This window comes from Zonotrichia albicollis, chromosome 9 (assembly GCF_047830755.1).
Source record: "Zonotrichia albicollis isolate bZonAlb1 chromosome 9, bZonAlb1.hap1, whole genome shotgun sequence".
NCBI classification, from domain to species: domain Eukaryota; kingdom Metazoa; phylum Chordata; class Aves; order Passeriformes; family Passerellidae; genus Zonotrichia; species Zonotrichia albicollis.
In genome coordinates this window covers 22,777,812-22,797,202 of record NC_133827.1, presented here as the reverse complement: position 1 = coordinate 22,797,202, position 19,391 = coordinate 22,777,812, and the positions used below count along the sequence as shown (strand labels likewise).

The 19,391-nt window shown below is 46.5% G+C and overlaps 3 protein-coding genes across 9 annotated transcripts in view; all 3 read left to right on the top strand.

Annotated features, from left to right (window-relative positions):
• Positions 1–5,093, top strand: part of ARMC8 (armadillo repeat containing 8) — a 60,979-nt gene extending 55,886 nt beyond the window's left edge. For all 3 annotated transcript variants that reach the window (XM_005489565.4, XM_005489563.4, XM_005489564.4), the window contains 4 exons: positions 1,553–1,648; positions 2,119–2,191; positions 3,107–3,200; positions 4,454–5,093. In XM_005489565.4, the coding sequence (XP_005489622.2) occupies positions 1,553–1,648; positions 2,119–2,191; positions 3,107–3,200; positions 4,454–4,487 (297 nt within the window). In that variant the 3' untranslated portion in view covers positions 4,488–5,093. The remainder of the gene's footprint in view (positions 1–1,552; positions 1,649–2,118; positions 2,192–3,106; positions 3,201–4,453) is intronic.
• Positions 5,094–5,243: 150 nt separating this feature from the next.
• NME9 (NME/NM23 family member 9) lies at positions 5,244–14,180 on the top strand. Of its 5 annotated transcripts, none has more exons than XM_074546983.1 (7): positions 5,244–8,391; positions 8,486–8,610; positions 11,034–11,091; positions 11,660–11,763; positions 12,419–12,490; positions 12,922–13,035; positions 13,435–14,180. In XM_074546983.1, exons 2-7 carry the CDS (start codon positions 8,578–8,580, stop codon positions 13,549–13,551), a joined length of 498 nt encoding a protein of 165 aa, XP_074403084.1. In that variant the 5' UTR covers positions 5,244–8,391; positions 8,486–8,577; the 3' UTR covers positions 13,552–14,180. The 5 variants fall into 5 exon arrangements, with proteins under 5 accessions (XP_074403084.1, XP_074403083.1, XP_074403081.1 ...); XM_074546982.1 differs by having other exon boundaries at positions 8,486–10,875; XM_074546980.1 differs by lacking the exon at positions 8,486–8,610 and having other exon boundaries at positions 12,419–12,464.
• Positions 14,181–14,267: 87 nt separating this feature from the next.
• The window catches only part of VPS8 (VPS8 subunit of CORVET complex), a 67,961-nt gene continuing 62,837 nt past the window's right edge, over positions 14,268–19,391 (top strand). The window contains exons 1-5 of the mRNA XM_074546961.1: positions 14,268–14,450; positions 15,132–15,200; positions 16,593–16,723; positions 18,137–18,230; positions 18,769–18,801. Coding sequence (XP_074403062.1) covers positions 14,343–14,450; positions 15,132–15,200; positions 16,593–16,723; positions 18,137–18,230; positions 18,769–18,801 — 435 coding nt within the window. The 5' untranslated portion in view covers positions 14,268–14,342. The remainder of the gene's footprint in view (positions 14,451–15,131; positions 15,201–16,592; positions 16,724–18,136; positions 18,231–18,768; positions 18,802–19,391) is intronic.

Genomic DNA, 19,391 nt, shown 5'->3' with positions numbered 1-19,391 from the left:
CTGGAAGGGGAAAGGTAGAGGGAAAGAGGAGATGGCCAGCAGGGAATGGCATCCTGGAGCCAATGTACAAGGACAGCTGCTGTGGGGGTGTAAAGCAGCAGCTAGAGGATAGCTGGGCAGGATTTGGCTGGATAAATCTTGTGCCAGGCAAGACAGGTAGTGGGAGAACTGTGTTCCTTCCTCATATGGGGTGTGTGGAAGGATGGGGGCAGCAAGGAGCTGTGGGTAATGCCAGAGGATTGCTTTGGCTTAGGTTGGATATGGGTAGCCAACAGCAGGGGAAATGAGTGTAGGAGTAGAGCTGGTCTAAATCCCTGCTCAGGGAAGAACAAGCTGAAGGGCAACAGGCATCCTTTGGCAATTTAAGTGCAAAATTAGCAAAAAAAAAAAATCCCCAAAGACTCTTGCTAGCAAGTTTAGTGACACAACGGGTCTGAAACAACTGAGAATTAACCCCATGTGTCTAGAAGAATTAACCCCATCTTTTCTTTTCCTGCTAAAGCTGTGGTGACAGGAATGGCCTTTATTGTTGTAGGTTATTCACTTTGCCACACCTATCTGAATTATTTCACAGGAGAACCAGGACACTTGGGAAAGGGCTGGGGCTGAATATGGGCTTTGGAGTTTGGGGCATATATCCACTGAGCGTTTCCTTGGTCCCTGTGGTGCAGCTAGCTCTTATTTCAAGATCCAGTAGTACCTGTCTGCACACCAGAACCCCTGCTTGCAGCAGGACAGTGATTGTGTCTGTCACTGCCAGCCTCATCAGGATGTAATTAGCAGCTTGGAAGTAATTAGATTCTGCAGCTGCTGACACAGTGCAGTGCAGCTTAGACACAAGCACATACGAGTGCTGATCCTGCTCCAGTGTCCTCCCAGCATGTCCAGAAAAGATGGTCAAGTTCTTTGGGAGGAGCCTGTGGAGCATCTCCTAGTGACCCTGAGAGCCAGGGAAGGGGCTGTGCCACTCAAAGCTCTCTGCAGGTAGGGCCAGGGTGCTTCAAGGGCATCCTGTGGGATGGCTTCTGTAATTTTAAAGAAATAAAACAGCTGCAGAAGTAGCTGGAGTTAACTCTGCAGGTGACAGCTGTGATTAGACTTGCTGAAAACAAATGACTGCTCTGCCAGATCAGCAGGAATGCCTCTGTCTCACCTTTTCCTGGCCTTCAGAACGAGGTGGAAATGGTTGGGCTTTGTTGTTTTTCCTTTCCCCCCAGCCACTGCTACAGACAGACTGCTTTATATTCTGGGACATATTTTCTTTCCTATATGTTGCAGATTTCCATAAGAGACTTAAAATGGTTTTCCTGGCAATGAATTGATGAGTGCTGCTCTTGATTTTAAAATGGTGATGAATGTTTTTGGCCAGGGCTGCTCCCCACAGCTGGTGACTCCTTGGCATTGGCCCTAGATGTGAGCAAGCTGGAAACTCCAGATTAAAGATATTAAAACTAATTAAAGGAGTTGTTTGTCCCAAGTTCAGAGCTGTCAGAGAAGCTGTCATGGGATGTGATCTGGGGCCAAATAACTTCCCAGTTTTTCTCTCTTTCAGACATTGTGTATCCTTGCCAATATAGCAGATGGCACAACAGCAAAAGAACTGATTATGACCAACGATGACATCCTGCAGAAAATCAAATACTACATGGTAAGGGGGATTTCTCTTAAAGGATTTGTGTTGGTCTTTTGCAGGACTGAAAAGAGGAAAGTGCTTTAGGATTTTGTTTTGTGAATCACTCACTCATGAATTTAATTTCCATATAACCAGTGGGGTGTAAGTGCAGTTCTGGATGGCAGAGGTGTACAGAGGAACTGACTAAAACGAAAATCCAAGGGTTATTTCCTGTAAAAACATTACAGTGACTTCATCTACATAGAAAACATTTAATGAACTTGGAAAAGGCATATATTGAAGATGTCAGTAAACATTTGGAAGGAAGTGATTGACCACTACTCAAGTGCCTTATATTATCATAACCCTGTGTTTGAGAGAAGTTGTAGATAAGAATTAATCCCAGCTTTTCTATGTTATTTATTACATAATGAATGCCAAAATACAAGTATTGTGAATTTCTGAATTTCTTCTTCTAAACTTGAGTTCTCTTTTTCTATATTTAGAGTCATTCAAATGCTAAACTACAGCTTGCTGCCATGTTCTGTATATCTAATCTCATATGGAATGAAGAGGAAGGTAAGAAACCCTCTTTATTAATGCATAGACAAGTTACTATCCTGATCAAAAAGCTTTTGTTGAGTAGCAATATTTGCAGTGCACAGTGCATTGGGATCCAAAGTGTAATGGGAAACATCCTTATAGGTGTAGTATGGAATGTGGGAGTGGTCAGGAGACATGAGGAGGATGCAGAGAGCTCTCTGGGGGAGACACAAGGACACTCAAGGACACACAAGGGACAATAAACAGGAGCTGGAGAGACACAGGGGAGGTTTTCACCTGTAGCATTTCTCTCAAGTCTCTAAACAACTGGAGCAAAAGAGAATTCTTGTAAGAGCTTCCAGATCCTAAAGGGGCTGTGGAAACTCATTTTTTAAGGGAACGCGTTCACTGTAGAGAATAAATGGATTAGAAGGGGATTTCTGGCAATGAAATTTTCCACAGTATGGTTGGGCCAAATGAGTGGCTTGAGCCAAAACCAGCTAAAGGACTTGTGAGTGAAACTGGGAGCAGTGGATAAGGCATTTGGTGAGAAGTCATGGCCTGGCAGAGTGGGAGGTTACCAGGAGGGAGCTGAAGGATGGTGCTGCTCAAGTGAATATGGTGAGAGGAGGAGAGGGCAAAAGTGAGGCTCAGAAACAGCTCCAGGGGAATGTTCTCTGCATCCAAATCCTGTGAGATCAGAGATGAGAATGAAACAGCTGAAGTCAGGATACCTTAGGATAAAGATTTTTGCCTTCAAGATGTTCTTGGCTCCAAACACAGAGCACAGCAAAAGAAGCTGGAGCTCCCTGGGGAGTTTGAGGGAGTGTTTCCATGGCTGTGCTGTGGCTGGACATTGCTCCTCACCCCTCCTTTAGCTGCTTCCTGCTCCCTGCAGCCCCTGGGGCTGGTGCCACTCCCAGCACTGGGTTGTTGTTGTTGTTGTTGCAGGTTCACAGGAGCGCCAGGACAAACTCCGAGACATGGGAGTGGTGGATATTCTACACAAACTGAGTCAGTCCTCAGATCCCAATCTGTGTGACAAGTGAGTATGAAGATAATATAAGATCACCACAGCTGTTAAATTATTTTTAACTAATTAAGCCCAACAGTAGGTTTGCACACACCTGTGCTGTTACCTGTGTTAGTATCCACACAGATCATCTGGCTGCTTCCCAAACCTGTGTGAAACCAAAACAGTTACTGACAATTTCTGGGGTTTTATGTTAACCTTTTGCAATTATCCCACCTACAGTTAGCAACAGCCCATAAAGAAGAAAATCTGATCTTTGAAAGATGTCACGTACAGAAAACACAACTCAAAACAGTGCAGTTGTTTTTGAAATGCATTAAATTTGGTATTCTTGGTTTTATGAAAGATGTTCTAGTGTTCTTAGACATCTTTGAAGTAAAGTTAGGGCTTCTCATCTTAAAATCTTTGCCAAAGTATTAGCACTGAAAATGATAATCAGGAACATTTTGATATCCCACTGCTGCCACACCCGCCCCCCCCATGAGCTATTATGGCTTGTGATCACAGCAGGAAGCTGGGAAGAAACAAATAAATAATTTATAAATAATCTTCTGTGTTGATGAGCTGTATCAGGTCCTGGAAAAGTCTGTTAAGGTTGTGGTAGCAGGTTGGGAGCTGTGGGGGACAAAGGAAGAGCAAAGTGTCTCACTTCAGATGGGAGGAAACTCAGAATTAGCCCATGTGATGATGGAATTGTAACCCCAGAGTGGTGGGAGGTGTTTTTGTTGTAACCAAAATGTTGTGCAATATTAGATTACATCAATTGCATTATTAGACTGGCTCCTTCCTCCCACTCACCTCACTGTATGCTTTTGGTGGGACCAGGATTCCTACAGGATTCCTGACAGGACCAATGTGCCTCTAGTATATTCTGAGTTGACCCTCCTTGATTTCTCAGCTCAAAGACCTGCTTTTCATGGTACACCTGCATTACAGAAAGCAATTGCTCTTCAGTGCCTGCTCCTGTGGGATTTTGGAGGGTGTGTATAGCACACCTCCCAAGCCCCACCATGCTGGGAGTGCCTCAGTTTGTGCTGGGATCCAGTGCCCTTGGCTGGATCAGGTTATCCTTGGATGCCAGGGGGATTCTTTAACAGTTACAACCCCCACAGAGCATTTCTGCACCACGGGCCAGACCCTTCCAAAGTGAGGGAGCCTTTTCCTCAGCCATCCTCCCTCCCTCTCTGCTGGCCCACTCTGAGCCTGCCCATGAAGCTGCTGCTGAAGCCAGGTTCCTGTAATTAATGGGTTGTTCTTTCTTGCAGGGCGAAGACAGCACTCCAGCAGTACCTTGCATGATCAAAGACTAATTGAATCTATGGACACCCCTCATGTCTACTTAAGGAATAGCAGGAGATACTCCTGACTCCTTATATTTGCACAAGTCACCTTGGGCTGCATTTTTCTCAGGTGCAGGGAGCTGCTTTGCAGAAACAGTTTGAATGATCAGGTCTCCGGTGCACTTGAGAATTTTCTTGAGGTAGTTTCTTTACTCAGAGGACTCGGGGTGGGGGGGTTGTTTTGGTTTTTTGGGGTTTTTTTTCCTGAGCTACCTGGACTCTCAGATAGAACAATCAGTCATCGTTTTCCTTTTGGGCCTCCAATTCTCTGCTTTTGCTGCAGCCTTGTGTGGGTGCGTGGGTGCTCGAGTGCGTGTGTGTGCTGGGCTGAGTGTGTGGGTGTGAGACCTCACTTTTGGTTTTCCTTTTTTTTTGTGTGAAAATCTTTTTCTACAGGTTTTCAAGGGTTAACCATTGTTTGCTGTACGAATACTTCAATGACTTATATACCGTTTGAATGAAATGTTATTTAAAAAAAAACCAAACTGTTGTATCCCATAAAGTTTATTTTGAATTTTGAAGAGATGAATGTTTTTAAGTAAAATATATGCATTTCTGAACTTCAGCTTAACTTACATTATACTTTGTTTTTAAAGAGAAAAATAGAGGGAGACAATAGACTCCAAATTCCAAGCAGCACATTCTGTACTGACAAGGTCCAAGAGTTCTTTGCCACAATACAAGGTCACCTGGTGTCCATGACATGCTCAAATCCATGGAATGGGCCAGCTGGACTGGGTTTGGGTTTCTTTGCAATTTTAGAAAACAAGCTCATACTTCAGGGTTAGCATGACTGATGCTTTTCAGAAAGGAGCAGGTGGCTGCAAGATCAGCAGGAATAAACTCTTGCTTTGCCAGCCAGGAACTTGCTCAGCTAATTGCTGAAGGATTGGCTTATTCATGGTCAGAAGGATTTGCTGATCACTGGTATCAGTGGAGCAAACAGTGTGTTGCAGAAGTTACACCTTCCAGAGACTGGAAAGAGCTGGCAAGCAGGATTAAGGGATTGCTTTTGTTTTGCATCCTTTATCTTCACAAATAGTTAAGTGACTTCCAAATTGTTTCCACAAATGATCAACTGGGTGCATTAAGTTGGGGAAGGGATGGAAAAACTGAGGGTTCTGTTTTGTTTTATACTCAGTAATGTTGCTCCAGATTTTCTGTATATATGCAGCTATACACACATGCATGGATTTAGATTGCTGGATAATTGGTGGGGTGTGACTGTATCCAGAAGCCTGGACTGTCCAGATGTTCCTGAAATGGTGCTTGCAAGTGAGCAGGGGGAAACACGAGTGCAAGTGAAGGGGACTGTGTGAGGTCAGGCTGGAATGGCAGAGCCCTCAAGCAGTTCAGGGCTCTGACTCTGCCCAGGTCTCCTTTCTGGTTTCAGTTTAGACCATAGTTCATAGTCAGACTCTCCAGACACTGTATTTACATAGCACTAACAGGCACTGGAGTTTGCAGCCAATGTCTTAAACCAAATCCTTCTTCTCTTACATTGAGCTTCAGGAAGGCTGCAGCAAGAAGAGAAGTCTGTAACTTTGCTAACCAATTTTGATAATTATCTAAAGCTTTTATTTCTAATCAGAAGGTCAAATTGTGATGACAGCCTTACTTTTTTTCCAAGGTAACTCTTTGTGTCAGAAAATGCGACCACAGTTTGGCCTGGAATTTGAATGTGCTGTATATCAGATAACTGTTATCACTTGGTTGCAAAGGAGAATATCTGCATTTCATGTAACTTCTTCCACTTCAAAGACAAATAAAAGTGAGCACCTGACACTTTCCCCCCAGGCATTGCAGTAAGTGACTGGCAGTTTTTAATGTCCTTCTGCACATGTTTCATGATAGACTTTGGGGGTTGAACAAAAGGAAAAGTAAAAATATGTGAGAAGTTGTTGAATCTCAGTACCTCAGAAGCAAAGTCTTGTTTATAAAATTTAATCAAATATATTTTTGCCTGAACTGAGAAAAAAGTTGAGGCAGTTATTGTAAATGCAAAACTGTCCAGTGGGCATCTCCCTGCTCCATTTGCACTCCTGTCTGTGTTTAGGAGCTTGAGTTCTTACGTATCTCTTCTCATCCTTCCCCAACTCACATTGCTGAAAGCAAATGTGAGTTTGCTTCTATAGAACTTTGGTGCCTACAGGTGTTCAGAAAAAAGGTGAGTAAAAGTATCTCTGTACAATTTTTGAGATGGTTTCCTAAAATTCTGCCAGAAAAAACTGAAAACCAATGCTCAGACAATCTTGTTGCTGCATGAGAACAGCTGACGTTTTCCACAGGTATAAAGAGGACAAACTGTTGGATGAGAACATTTTTACATTCAGTTAAACTTTGTGAATAATTTTTGATGTTGCTATAGGTATGTACAAAAAGAAGAATACTGTAAATAAAAAGAACTTTACCAGAACATCTAGATTTTTCTCAGCTTCCTGAAGAAATATGAGCTTTCTATGTCAGCTTCTCTACAGCCCGAGAGTCACAGTGGGACAGACTTTCCTGGTCACCCAGAGCTTTCCCAGCTTAATGAGGTAGCAGCAGCTTGTGAATTCCAGGATTGCTTACAAAACCAAAGCAAAGTTTGTCTGGACATTATATGAATCACCAGGATTTCTGCTGTTCTTGGGCCATTTCTCTGCTGAAAAGCCATTCTGATGGATGTTGATAAGTATGTCCTCTCTTTATCAATTGGTCTCTTGATGGGAGTCCTCCTTTCAGAGGTTACACATTGCTACAGAGTGAAGTTGAGCAGGGCATTTGGGACACCAGCTGTCAGACAATGGTACCCTTGGCTCTCCCACCACTTTCATTCCACGTTTGGACTGTCTTTCCCACACAAGAAATCAAATAAAACATCTTGTGGCTGTTGTTGCAGTCACAGCTTTGCGTTGTGGCAGTGAAAGAAGCCAAGTAACCTGTGTAAAGCAGCTTGTGCCAGGATATTCTAAACACAAACGTCTCATACTTTTTAAAATTTACAGACTTTACCTATTGCTGTGGATGCTGTGCCTCCACAAAACTGCTGAAGCAGTGACACAGCAGGCAGAGGAGTAATTGAGGTGCCTGAGATATTAGGTTCTTGAGGCGTAAAAAATGGTTTTAAAAGGGCTTTTTTTGGTAATCCTGAAATGTGAGCACAAGAGCCATCAGTTTGGAAGTGGTGGTCAAAATCATCAGGGCTTTTCTGCAGGCTGATTGCCACAAAAAGAGACATTCTGAGGGCCTTGATGCACCAAAACCTGCATCCTCAGCCAGGAGGATGGTGAGCAGCTGGAGGACCAGGCCAGCAGGCATCGTGTGCTGTGTGACAAGAAGCAGCTCCAAGGTGTGCCCCTGCAGCCCAGTGTGCCCAGGTGTGGGAAGGGGTGGGGTAAAAGCATAAAGAGCTGCTTAAACAGCATCACCAGGGGTGCTGGGCACTGGCACTGCTCTCACTGCAGAGAGGAAAAGAAAACCACAAACCTCCACAACCTGAGCTTCTGACGGGGACACCCTTGCTCAGTGCTGCGAGGTCACAGCTGGCTCCATGCCTTGCTTTGAGCCCCCAGTTTAGGAGAGAGGTGTGGGTAGACTGGAGTGGAGGGTGAGTGTTGGGCTGGGGGTGCTGGGCAGGTGAGGCAGGCCCAGGAGGCAGAAAGGCTCCACCTGCAGCTGCTGCTCCAGGAGTCCCAGGGGAGATGGAGCTGCAGGCAGCACTGGGGGAGGGAGGGAGCTGGGCTGGGCTGACGCTGCCCTGGCGATGCCAGCGCTGCCATGGCAGCCTTGGGATCCTGCCAGCTGCTGCACAAGGCCTGGAAGGGAGCTGCAGTTCAGGCCCTGCAGCAGCACCTCAGCTCTTGGAGGAGGTGCGAGCAAAGGTGAGTCCAGGTTTGGGGCACTGCAGCTCTGCTGTGGGGGCTGTGCCCAGGCTGGAGCAGCAGAGCCAGGTACAAAGCTCTCTCTGTGGTGCAGGCTGGCCAGCACTCGGATCCAGGTGATTAGAAGCCATCTGTAGCACTTTGTGCTTGGGACAGCTGCTCAAAGGACCTTGTTCCTGAAGAAGGATGGCTGCAAAGAAAAAGGAGGTAGTGCTGCAGGTCAGTAGTAGCCAGGCCTTTAGCAGACCTTGTAGACTCTCAGTAAGTGCAAAAGATGGAGTTCAGTCTTGGGGTATCTCAGATTCTGCTGGCAAAGCCCAACTGTGGGGTCCTTGTGGGGCAGAGGCATCCCTGGAGGCAGGTGGGATGTGTGGGAGGACCTGGCAGGTCACACGTGTCCCCAGTCAGGGCTCTGGGGCGCAGAGGGAGCTGCTGCAGGGCTGCAGGTTGTGTTTGGGGCTGTTGAGGCCAAGCACAGGTTTGGCTGCTGTCAGAGACCAAAATACCTCTGTTTTGTGAGATAATAGCTCAGAGGACATTCAGGAGTAGAGAACTGAGGTTGGCACATGTCCAGGATGGCAAGAATTACTGGACATTTCTCACCAGGTCACATATTCAAACAGATTGCTGTAAAGGTAGAAAAGCTAGAAGGTACAAGAAGGACTCAAAGGCTGAACAATCTATTTTCACAGTGATGTATAAAGGAATTTTTCCTGTTTACGCTGCACAGGTGACCTAGTGATGCTATATAACTACTGCATGGGGAGAAGGGGGTTCTAAGAGCAGTTCAAAACTCTCTCACAACAAAAATATTGAAAAGCAAAAAAGGGTTCAGCAGGTCTGCTTCAAATTTTGAGAGCAGTTCAGTCTTCACAAGAGAGAAATAATGAAAGATATTGTGGGCTCTGTGATCTTGTTTCTTCACTGTTTGAACAGGGAAATGTGACCATGTGTAACAAGGAAAGAGGGGCACTTTATGAAGGTAGGAATAGTTTCTGTTGCTGCTGGTCCAGCTGTGTTCCTGTGGGATGGGGAAGTTGACATCAACTAGACTGTGCCCCATTGGCAGTGAAGGGAAATCTGAGTCTACATCTGCAGATGAAAGCTGAACCTGTGTAAGACATGAGGGGATGTCCTGGAAGGGATCTCCTTTTGTTAGAGAAAAGCCAAGTCAAAGAAGCCTCAGGACATCCAGATTAGCAAAGCACCTTGAAGAGTGCCAGCATTTGAACTTATGGCCAAATTCATTATCACAAAATACTGTCATGAATCATTTAGACTCGTTAGCATTCTGTGGAACACTCTGAGGGTGGTCCCAGCATTAGGATTAAATAATTAAATGTTGTAGTTCTGCAGGTGTTCTCTGAGAAAACAAAGCTTGGGGTCATGTTCTGAACAGGCAGATAAACAGAGGTGTCTGAACAGCTCCCTGTTCCCTCAATGAGACAAGGCCCTGGAGAAACTGCCCTCTGTGACCCCCAGTGACACAGCTCTGAACACCTGGGAGAGGGCATTTCATTTGCACTGGAGTTTCCCCTCTTGCAATTCTTGGTTGTGAGATTTTAGCAGCCCTTTAATGCCTATTTGTGTTAATTATTGTGAAATAGCTGGCCTTGATGCAAGTTGCTGTCTTCCACTGCAGTCTCAATGTAGCTGGTGTTGATGATACCCACTGAGGAAGGAATCAGGAATCTTCATTGTTCAGGATGAACAAAACCAGATCTTGCATTTCTCCAGAAGCCTTTTTTATTTTAATTTCCTGTGTTTTTCTCAGTACATCCTGAAGGGCAAGTCCTGTAAAATGGGGAAAATGCAAAGGATTATATCCTTTCTAATAACAGTATTGGGAGTGTGGGATAATAGAATGGGTGGTGCTGTGTGTGGAATGGTCTAGGGCATCCTTGACAGGGTCAATCCCTGAGCAAGCTGATCTAATGCTGAGTTTTGTGCAGGAGATTAGATGAAGGACTCCACAGGCCCTCCCAGCCTAGAACTTTGTGTTCTCTGCTCACTGTGCTTTCCAAGTCTTTAGGTAACAGCAGGGAATTCAGGTAAGGACATGCTGGGTTCAGACCACCCTCTAATGCCCACACATCATGGAAATTCTGTATTTGCTAGTTTAGTTCATCAAGGTTGAAACATCTCAAATAGTGAAGTTTGTGTGCAGGCAAGGTGAGAAACTTCTGCTAGAGAATCAGGTGGTTCATAGAGCCTGTGAGGACTGGGCCTGAATGAGGTGTGGTTAACTGGAACCCTGGGCAGGCAGATGGAGACCCTGACAGGGGGCTGTGGGTCTGGGATCCCAGTTTGGAGCCCCAGCCAACCCCCAGAACAACCCTCTGCAAACTGAGTCTGGGACCCCCAGGCAGCCACTGTTCAGCAGTGCCACTAAACAGGGGAGGACTTGCCCTTGGCTGGATGCTGCTGCCCTTTCCCTCTGCCTTTCCTTGGACCTTGGGAGACATCCTGAACAGCTGGTCAGAGGTGAGAGAACCACAGCCAGAGGAGTTTCCTGAGTGCTCAGGTAATGCCTCTTGAGGCAGGTGTGTCCCTCTGGAGTGGTTTGTCAATATGTTTGCAGCACCTGGGAGTACCTGATGAGTTACTGTGGCTATTACTGTGTTTTTCAATTTTCTACACAGATTAACATTACTAGCCAGGAGCTTTGGGAAGAAGTGCTGTGTCTCAAAGGACTCATTGGTAAGGGGTTTGGTCAGCACACTGAATTGCTCTTGTTCTGTGTTCAAAGGATGCCAGGACTGCTAGGAATTACTGGTGTTAAGGGTGTTTAGTCAGTCTCTCCATTCCCTTTACCCTGAATGGAAGAAAAAAATATTCTAACCAAGTTGATATCAGCAGGAGGTTGTGGGACATTCATTTATGTGGGACAGTCATCCTGCAATCCAAGCAGTACTGGTGCAGTCTCCACTGCTTGGAACAGGACTGTCCCCAGCACAAGGACAAGCCACAACCCTGGCTCCCAAGGTTCTTGGGAGAACCTCATGTGCTCTATCTCTGTGCAGCAGTTTTCCCTGGGAAGTCTGCTATGTCCAAGGTCACAGCCATGTCCATGTTTCTACTCAAGACTCCTCCACATCATTCTCAGCTTGTTATTTTGTAATGTAATTCTGTCCTCTGATGCAGCATTTCAAACCTTGCAAGGGTTTCCAGTTCAGAGCTGAATCCAGCCCTTCTAGCACGTGGTCTATTGGTCTATGTCTAACCTGACCCATTTGTGTCTCCTTCTGACCCATTTTCCTGCTTGCAGTTGTTGATGTGTATCAAGCCTGGTGTGGCCCATGCAAACCAGTAGTGAATCTGTTCCAAAAAATCAAGAATGAAGTTGGCAGTGATCTCCTGCATTTTGCTGTGGTAAGATCTCACTTGGCACTGCTTGAAATACCCAGTCCTCTGAAATCAGCTGAGGTCCAAGGGCTGAAATCACTTCCCTTTCCAATATTTAGCCCAAACCATAGCACTGCAGGAGTTGCAGCTGCTGGGAGTGAACCTGTCACATATAGGGGCTTGGATGTATCTATAAGAATTTATAAATTAAGGATTTTCAGGCTTCAACTGCTCTATGCTTTCTAGATTTCTACTTAAGCAAGTTACATTAGACAGAGGTATTAATACATTGCCTCTGATGTTCAGGGAGAGGCTGAAGGAGCTGGATTTGGTCGCCCTGGAGAGGAAAAGGGACAGATATCGAGTGGGGGGAGGATGGAGAAGGCAGAGACTGATGTCTGTCAGGGAAACACAGCAAGAGGACATGAGATAATGGGATAAGCTGCAGCAGGGAAAGGTCCAAGTAAATAGAAAAGTTTCAGGCTCTGAAGTGAGCTGGCTGTGCCCCTGTTTCTGACGAGTGTCATTTTGTCCCCTAAGTCGGGCTCAGAGGTGTTTTCCTGTGTGTGGGGGGTGAGTTCCAGCCAGCTGAGGGTGTCTGAGTCCAGGCACTCATGTGTGCATCCCTCTGGAGCAGAAATGCTCTTCTAGAAACACCTATTTTATTTTACATTCCCTTTAGGCTGAAGTTGATTCCATTGATGCTCTGGAAAAATACAGAGGACAATGTGAGCCTGTCTTTCTCTTTTATACAGTGAGTGAAAATATTTTCCCAGTGGTTGCATAGCAATAAATGTGACCTGCTGGTGGGAACAATGGTCCTTTGGGGAGGATGTTTTATTTCTTTAATGTGTTATGGAACAATTTTATTTGCTCTGTATCTGCTGGTAATCAAATGCTGTGCGGATAAGAATATACAGCCAGTGTGCTGCCCTGTGGAGCCTTCAGGTTCAGCCTGCTGCTTCTGCAGGAGCTCACAACTCTCACAATCTGCATTGCTTCATCCTGAGATTGATGAGGAGGCACAAAGCAGGCTGTTCCAAGGTTTCCCTCTTGCTATGGAGCAGAGCACCTCTGAGGGGAGGAGGATACATATAGTGTGGGTGATGTGCTGCTGTGGGGAATTCCAGAGCCCAGAGAACACAACCTGAGCTTGCTGACTGATTTGCTTTCCACACCTTCCAGGGAGGAGAATTAGTGGCTGTTGTAAGAGGAGCAGATGCACCCTTGCTGCAGAAGACCATCCTGAAACAGCTGGCAGGGGAAAGGAAGGGATTCCATGGAGGAGAGCCTGTGGTGGTAATGGGCCACTGAAGCTTCAAACACCTGTAGATGTGCACTGGCTTTGTGTGTGTGGTCTAAAGTAATGACATTCTCAGGAGCAGAACTGTCTCACCTCTGTGTGAGCTGCTGTTCCTAAGGCATCTCTAAAGCCTGCAGCTCTCTGCTGATGTTGCTGGCCTGCTCCTGGGAATGCTTTTCCCCCAGCTCTTGCTGTGCACTGACTGAGAGCTCAGCAGGTGACCCTGGACAGGCAGAGCCTCTGCTGTCCCTGGGAGCTGGCCTGGCCCAGGACAGCAGGAGGGTTGGGCTGCTCCTGCTCAGGGGCAGCTGGGACGTGGGGCCCTGCCTGGCACAGGCTCACCTGGAGGGGAGGTGTGGGGTGTTCTTGTCCCATCCATGTGCTCTTGCTGCCAGGTGCCAGACAGAGCCTTCTCCAGAGAGCAGGGAAGCACAGCTCCCCTTCAGGAAGAGCAACGGGGAGGACTAACAGGTAAGGCAAGGCACAGGTGTAGGATGTTCTCTGTGCCTTGAGTTGGAATCTTTAAAAGCTGGAACCCCCAGCAGAGATCCAGCTGCTGCTGGGACACCAGAGGGGCCATTCCACCTGGGCACACGGGGAGAGTCACCTTGAAACATACCCATATTTGGGTGCCTGGTATTGTGAAACTGGGGGTATTTATCTTTCCAATGTGTTTTATCTTACATTTGCCCCCACCCTGCCCTTGGAGACCCCACATGGCTTTCTGTTTTCAGGTGGTTTTAAAAGAAAACACAAATGCTTGGGCTCCAAATCTGCTTACACCATCTCCTGCCTTGTCTAAAATTGGCCACGAATTTCCAAAGGCTTTTGCATTTTCTCCTAAGAGGGATTTTTTTTCTTTGGCTTTGCTGGGACAATGCTCTATCCTGGCCCTGTCCACACCAAATTTTAGGCTCCAGAATATTGGAAATCGAAGCAAAACGCTCCTGGCTTTAGCTGAAGCACCATGGGATGAAGGGGCGTGGGGGATATTGGTCTCTGCCTCTCCTTTCTGCGCCTATTGTTAATTTCCTTCATTTTCTTCCCTCGGAGGCTGACGCACCCATCGGGTCCGGGATGACAACTGCAGCCGTGGAGCAGATCCGTGCTTTTTCAATAAATACAAGGTTTTCCTGCGGCAGCAGCACCGGTTCTGTGTCCTTGGTGTCCCTCGGCAGCCCCCGGTCCCCGCCTGCGGCGCGCGGCCCCTTTAAGGCTGGGCGGGGGCGGCCCCGCCGCGCTGCGGCTGCGTGGGGAGGAGGCTCAGGTCGCGGGTTCGAGTCCCGCCGGAGCCGGCCCGGCCATGGCCGCGGCCCTGGAGCCAGCTGAGGCCGAGCCGTGCCCGGAGCCGCCCGCGCACCGGCTGAGCGTGGCGGAGCTCGACCGTGAGCTGGACTCTCGCAGCGAGCTGGTGCGTCCCGAAGCGCCGCGGAGGGGGCACGGCCGGGCCGCGGAGGTTGTGCCTGCCCGGGCGCTCCCCGCAGGGCCGAGGGTGCGCTGAGGGAGGGTCCTTGCGGAGGCTCCCTGAGGCACCGCGGGGACGGCCGGTGCCCTCACACGGCCCGGGAGGGAGGGAAGGAGAGCCGGCGGCTCCCCTCACACTCCGCGGGGGAGGGCCGGGCCTTTCAGGAACCCGGGAGGGAGGGAGGCTCGGCGGGGGCGTCTCAGTTTGTTCTGTGCCAGTTCGTATATGGTGACCCTGTTATTTACATAAATTTCGCGTGCTTCACCGTATATACAGGAAAAAAAAATCAAAAACCCCCAAAGTTCTGTATGGCAGGTGCCTTATGTAGCAGGTACAGTGTCAGTCGTTTAATTTCACTCTTGCTGCAAAACCCTTTATAATGCAATAGCGTGTTTATTCTCAGAACATCAGAAGTATTCTATGACTGTTTCTGGAAATAAGTCTCACACAGACTCCAAGAAGGAAATATTATCCTCACTCAGCCAGCTGTGTGTGAGCCTGCCCGCGGAGCTCTCTGCTCCTTTCCGGCAGAGGCGTGTGTGCGTAGCTGCCTTTTATGTGGCTTTAATTACGGTTTGGAAGGCGGAGTAGGCAGCCCAAAGTCAGGCTGTGGTTTCTGATGTACAGATTGACGACAAAGAATTCGACATTCCTCAAGTTGATACCCCTCCAACGCTGGAGAGCATCCTAAATGAGGTGAGTGAACCATCGGGCAGGGGAGTCCGGTGAGGCAGCACCTGCTCCTTTTCCCCCGCTCTTACCGTGTTTTTCCTGGAAAACAAAATTGTACAGCTTCATGGTTTCCTGATGCTGATAGCTAGCAGGTGCATACTCAGTGGAGTAATTGCTCTACAGTGTGTGATATGGATTTTTTTTTAATTTAAATATCTACAGCTGCAGCATAAAATGTTTTCATCAAGTCCAAGCACATTCATCTGTAGGTCTGGAGAGTCACCTGAAGTCTAGACAGCCTATTAAAGGTCAGGGTCACCAAACAGCTGCTTCTAGTTAAAAGTAATTGTAGATTATTCAGAGTAGTTCTGAAGTCGTGGGAGGAGATAAGAGCTAGAGTCTTCACAGCTTTATTTGTGTTGTTCCTTTCACACATAAGGTGTCCCAAACAGAGACAGGCTAGAAACAAGATGAGAAGTAGGGGTAGCTATGTCCTTTTTCCACTGGTGGCTTGAGTAGTGGAAGTTTAGTAAATTTGTGTCATCTCAAACTGTGAGGACACGCAGTGACACCCATGTTAGAGGAGTAGATTCCAAGTCTTAAAATGGAGAGCTAATAATGAAGAAAATATAGTTCAGTGCAGACAAAGTCTTACTGCAGTATCTCAATAAACGTAGGATGAGAATGACAAGCAAAACATTTTCTGAAATGGATTTTAGCAGAGGACAATCTGTCTGAGCCAAAAAGACAATCAGTTTCAGTTCAGAAAGAGCTGCTTAATGAGCACAGGGCTGCCAGGTGTAAGTGAAATGAGGGGCAGCTGCTCTGCTCCCTGCTTGTTTGGAATAGCTGGGGGGTTGTGTTTGCTCCCTCTGGCTTTGTGCTGAGAGACCAACAGGAGCTGCCCTGCTTTTAGAACACACCAGGGAGAAAGGCTTTTTGAAAAACTTTAATAAAAAAATTCCAGGCTAAGACTGAAAGGAGAGAGAGATTGCAAACAGAAGAGCTGAGAAAAGAGCAAAATCAACTCTTGTAGTAGCTGAGGGGACTTTTGAGCTCTTAGTGCCATTTGATGAAGTGCTGGAGTAGATGATGATCCTTCTAGGCCTTCTCGTGGCAATTTGGAGACTTGGAAACCGTTCTGTCAAAGGTCAGTGAAAGTTTTGATGGAGTACGAAATATTTGGGGAAGAAAGGTTAGCTGACTTGTTCTCCAGCCCACTTTGGTGATTTTTGTCAATTCTGGAAACCTTGCACAGAATCAGCCCAGTAAAGTAAGAAATAGTTCTGGGTTTTAAATTGGAGGCTTTCCTGTGCACTCCTCCATTTCCCTGCTGAACTGATGCTGTTTGCTGGTGTTTCAGTTATGCTGTTGTGCATTTTGAACATTCACCGAGCTGTGATTCTTGCCCTCCAGACTGATGATGAAGAAGAGTCTTTCATTTTGGAGGATCCCTTTCTCTTGAACCTTGATAACACAGACACACACTCCTATGACACCTCTTCTGTGGCCAGCTCTGACAGTGGGGACAGGACCCACCTGAAAAGGTACTGCAGCCTCGTGCCCTGCGAGGTCAAACCATTTGTGAAGGGGTTTTGCTTACATCTGTTGGAAACAAATCCTCCTTCTTTCACAAGACACTGTTATTCCTCCAGCATCATGTAGGCAAAGATGGGATTTGTAATTGCACTGAGGGCTGACCTGTTTGAGCAATAATGACATTTTATGGGAGATGGATTAGTTAAATGGCTTCAAATTTTAATGAAATCCTGAAAGAACTGAATCATGATGACTCTAAAAGTGTTTCAAAGGGATGTCTGACCTAGTCTGCAGGCAGCTGGTGGGTATTTGTGAAAGGCAACTGCTGTCCCTTCTGTGAGTGGACTGCTAATAATGACATCTAATATGGATAATTGATTCTGATACTGCTGATGTGTGCTGTTAATTACTCAAATGATGGCCTGAGCCACTGCCATGGCTGCCCTGTGTGCCATGAGCAGTTGCACAGCATAGAAACACTCTGAAGTCTGATGGTTTATGTTGGTGTAGGATGGTGTACAGACTCTGTCCCTTCTTTTTACAAGTAAGATTGTTTGTACTGAGAGAAATGTTACCTGGAGTTGCTTAAACTTTTTCCAGTAGAGAGTGTGAGGCAGAAGAACCTGGAGGTGTTCTGTCACCTTTGGGTAAGGCTGGTTGCCATGGTTAGGGGTCCTTAGCCATAATACCAGCTACTGACAACATGTTTGAGGAACCTCTGTGGGAGCTGCTTGGTTGTGCACCTCTGGAGGGAGAAGAACCCAATGTTTCCCTGGTAGTTTTGGGAATTTGACTCTGGTGGTGTGAGCCTGGCAACAGAATTGCAGCTTTGCTGGGGAATTTCCCTGTCCTGCCTTTTAGAGTTCACCAGAGCTGTTTTGAAATAACTGATCCTGCACTAGTTAGTTTTTAAAGACATTTTCTCCATAAACAGAAGCACTTAAGCTTTCATATCAGGTGAGCTGTGTGTTATTTGAAGGCTGTTCTTTACCATACACCCAGTTTTCCTATGGGTCTGTATTCTGCTAATGAGCTTTTCCAGTTGTGCATTTTTTCATACTCACCTTTGCAGGCCTAAACTTCCTCACTCACTGAAAGAGTGTTGCTCTTTCAGGATGTATTAGTGAATTCTAAGGCTTGCAGATATGTGCTTGAAACTGACCATTTGTTTGGGGAAGTCAGGTTTTTTTTTTCTCCAGGAGATGAGTTAAAACCAAACTGTATGCAGGCACAGCAGGGCAGAGCAGGCTTTGCTGATAATCTCATGTCTTACCTCATTCTGTGGCCCCCAGAGGAAGAATGGAAATTGCATGAGTTACAGGTGTATGCAGAATTTACCTGCTGGCTTGGCTGTGGGTTAGGCAAAGTTCCAAGCTTTTGTTCTGCTCTAATGCTTTTTGGTTTGTTCCTTTATTCCTTAGGAAGAAAAAACTCCCAGATTCTCTCTCACTCCATGGATCAGTGATCCGGCTCTCACTCCTGAAAGGGATTTCTGCCCAAATAGTGTCTGCAGCAGTAAGTGTCATCTTCTGGGCACCTCCACTAAGGAAAATTTGAAACTCTTTTGGGGTGTGTGTGAGATCTCCTGTCTGGCCCTACTATTAGTTCTGTGTAACACCATGTTACGGGCAGCCACTGCTCACCTGTAGCCTCTAGGCAGCAGTGAATCAGGGCTTTGCTGACTTGCTGCAGCAGTGATGTGCTGGGTCACTTTTAGCACTGATTTGTGTTGCTAGATGTCATAAAACTTGGTGGAAAAGGTTCATATGACATGAAAGTGTGCTTGAAGGTGCTGGAACTGGGTTTGCTCAATGCCTCCAACAGGCACATGGCTCTTTGAGAGGAGCACAGGAACTTTCACATGGAATTACAGGATGTTCTGCTTCCTCTCTATTCCTGGGTGTTTCTAGTCAGTGGTTCCCTCAGCTTTGTCTGCCCTGGTGGGGCCATTAAAATGCAGCTGGTGTTGATTTTTTGTGTGTTGTAGTTCTTATTGTTAGACATGCATGATCTGGGAGTTGTCTGTCACTCATGGGTTCTCCTGTTTCCCCAGGACAAAGTGGATGCTGGCTTGCCCACTGCAATTGTAAGTACTCTCACAATTTTCAAGGATTGTATATTTAGCTTTTATGCCAATTTGTTAAAGCAGTATTTAGGATCTGCATCTAGGAAATGCATCTTCCTTGACTTTTTAAGTGTGAGGAGTGGGAGGAGCAGCCTGAAAGCTCCCTGGGGGCAGAGTCCAGCCTTCCTTCACTGCCCCTCTGCTGAGTGAGCCCCACACTCTCCCTTTCTGATATCATCACCAGGGCTTCTTAGCTGAGCACCTGACCTGTCTCCATCTGTTGAGCACACTGAATTTCCCTAATTGTTTCTTCTTTGCCAGTTATTGCTTTGACAGTTTTTTATAGAAACTTTAACTAGAGTGCTCCAAATGATGGGCTCAAAATCTCTGTCTCTATCTGAAGTATTAACTAAAGGGCTGTCTGAAGGATACTCCTGCTTAGCAATCTGCATCAAAATTCTTGAAGTCAACATGCTAATCATAGCTAAATATGTCAGAAGTGAAACTGCCTGTAGTAGAATGAGAAGAGAAGCATTTTAATGAGATGAAATGCAGTCAATATTTATTATGCCCTTGTGAAGTGAGTTTTAATGTTTTACAAAGGAACTAAA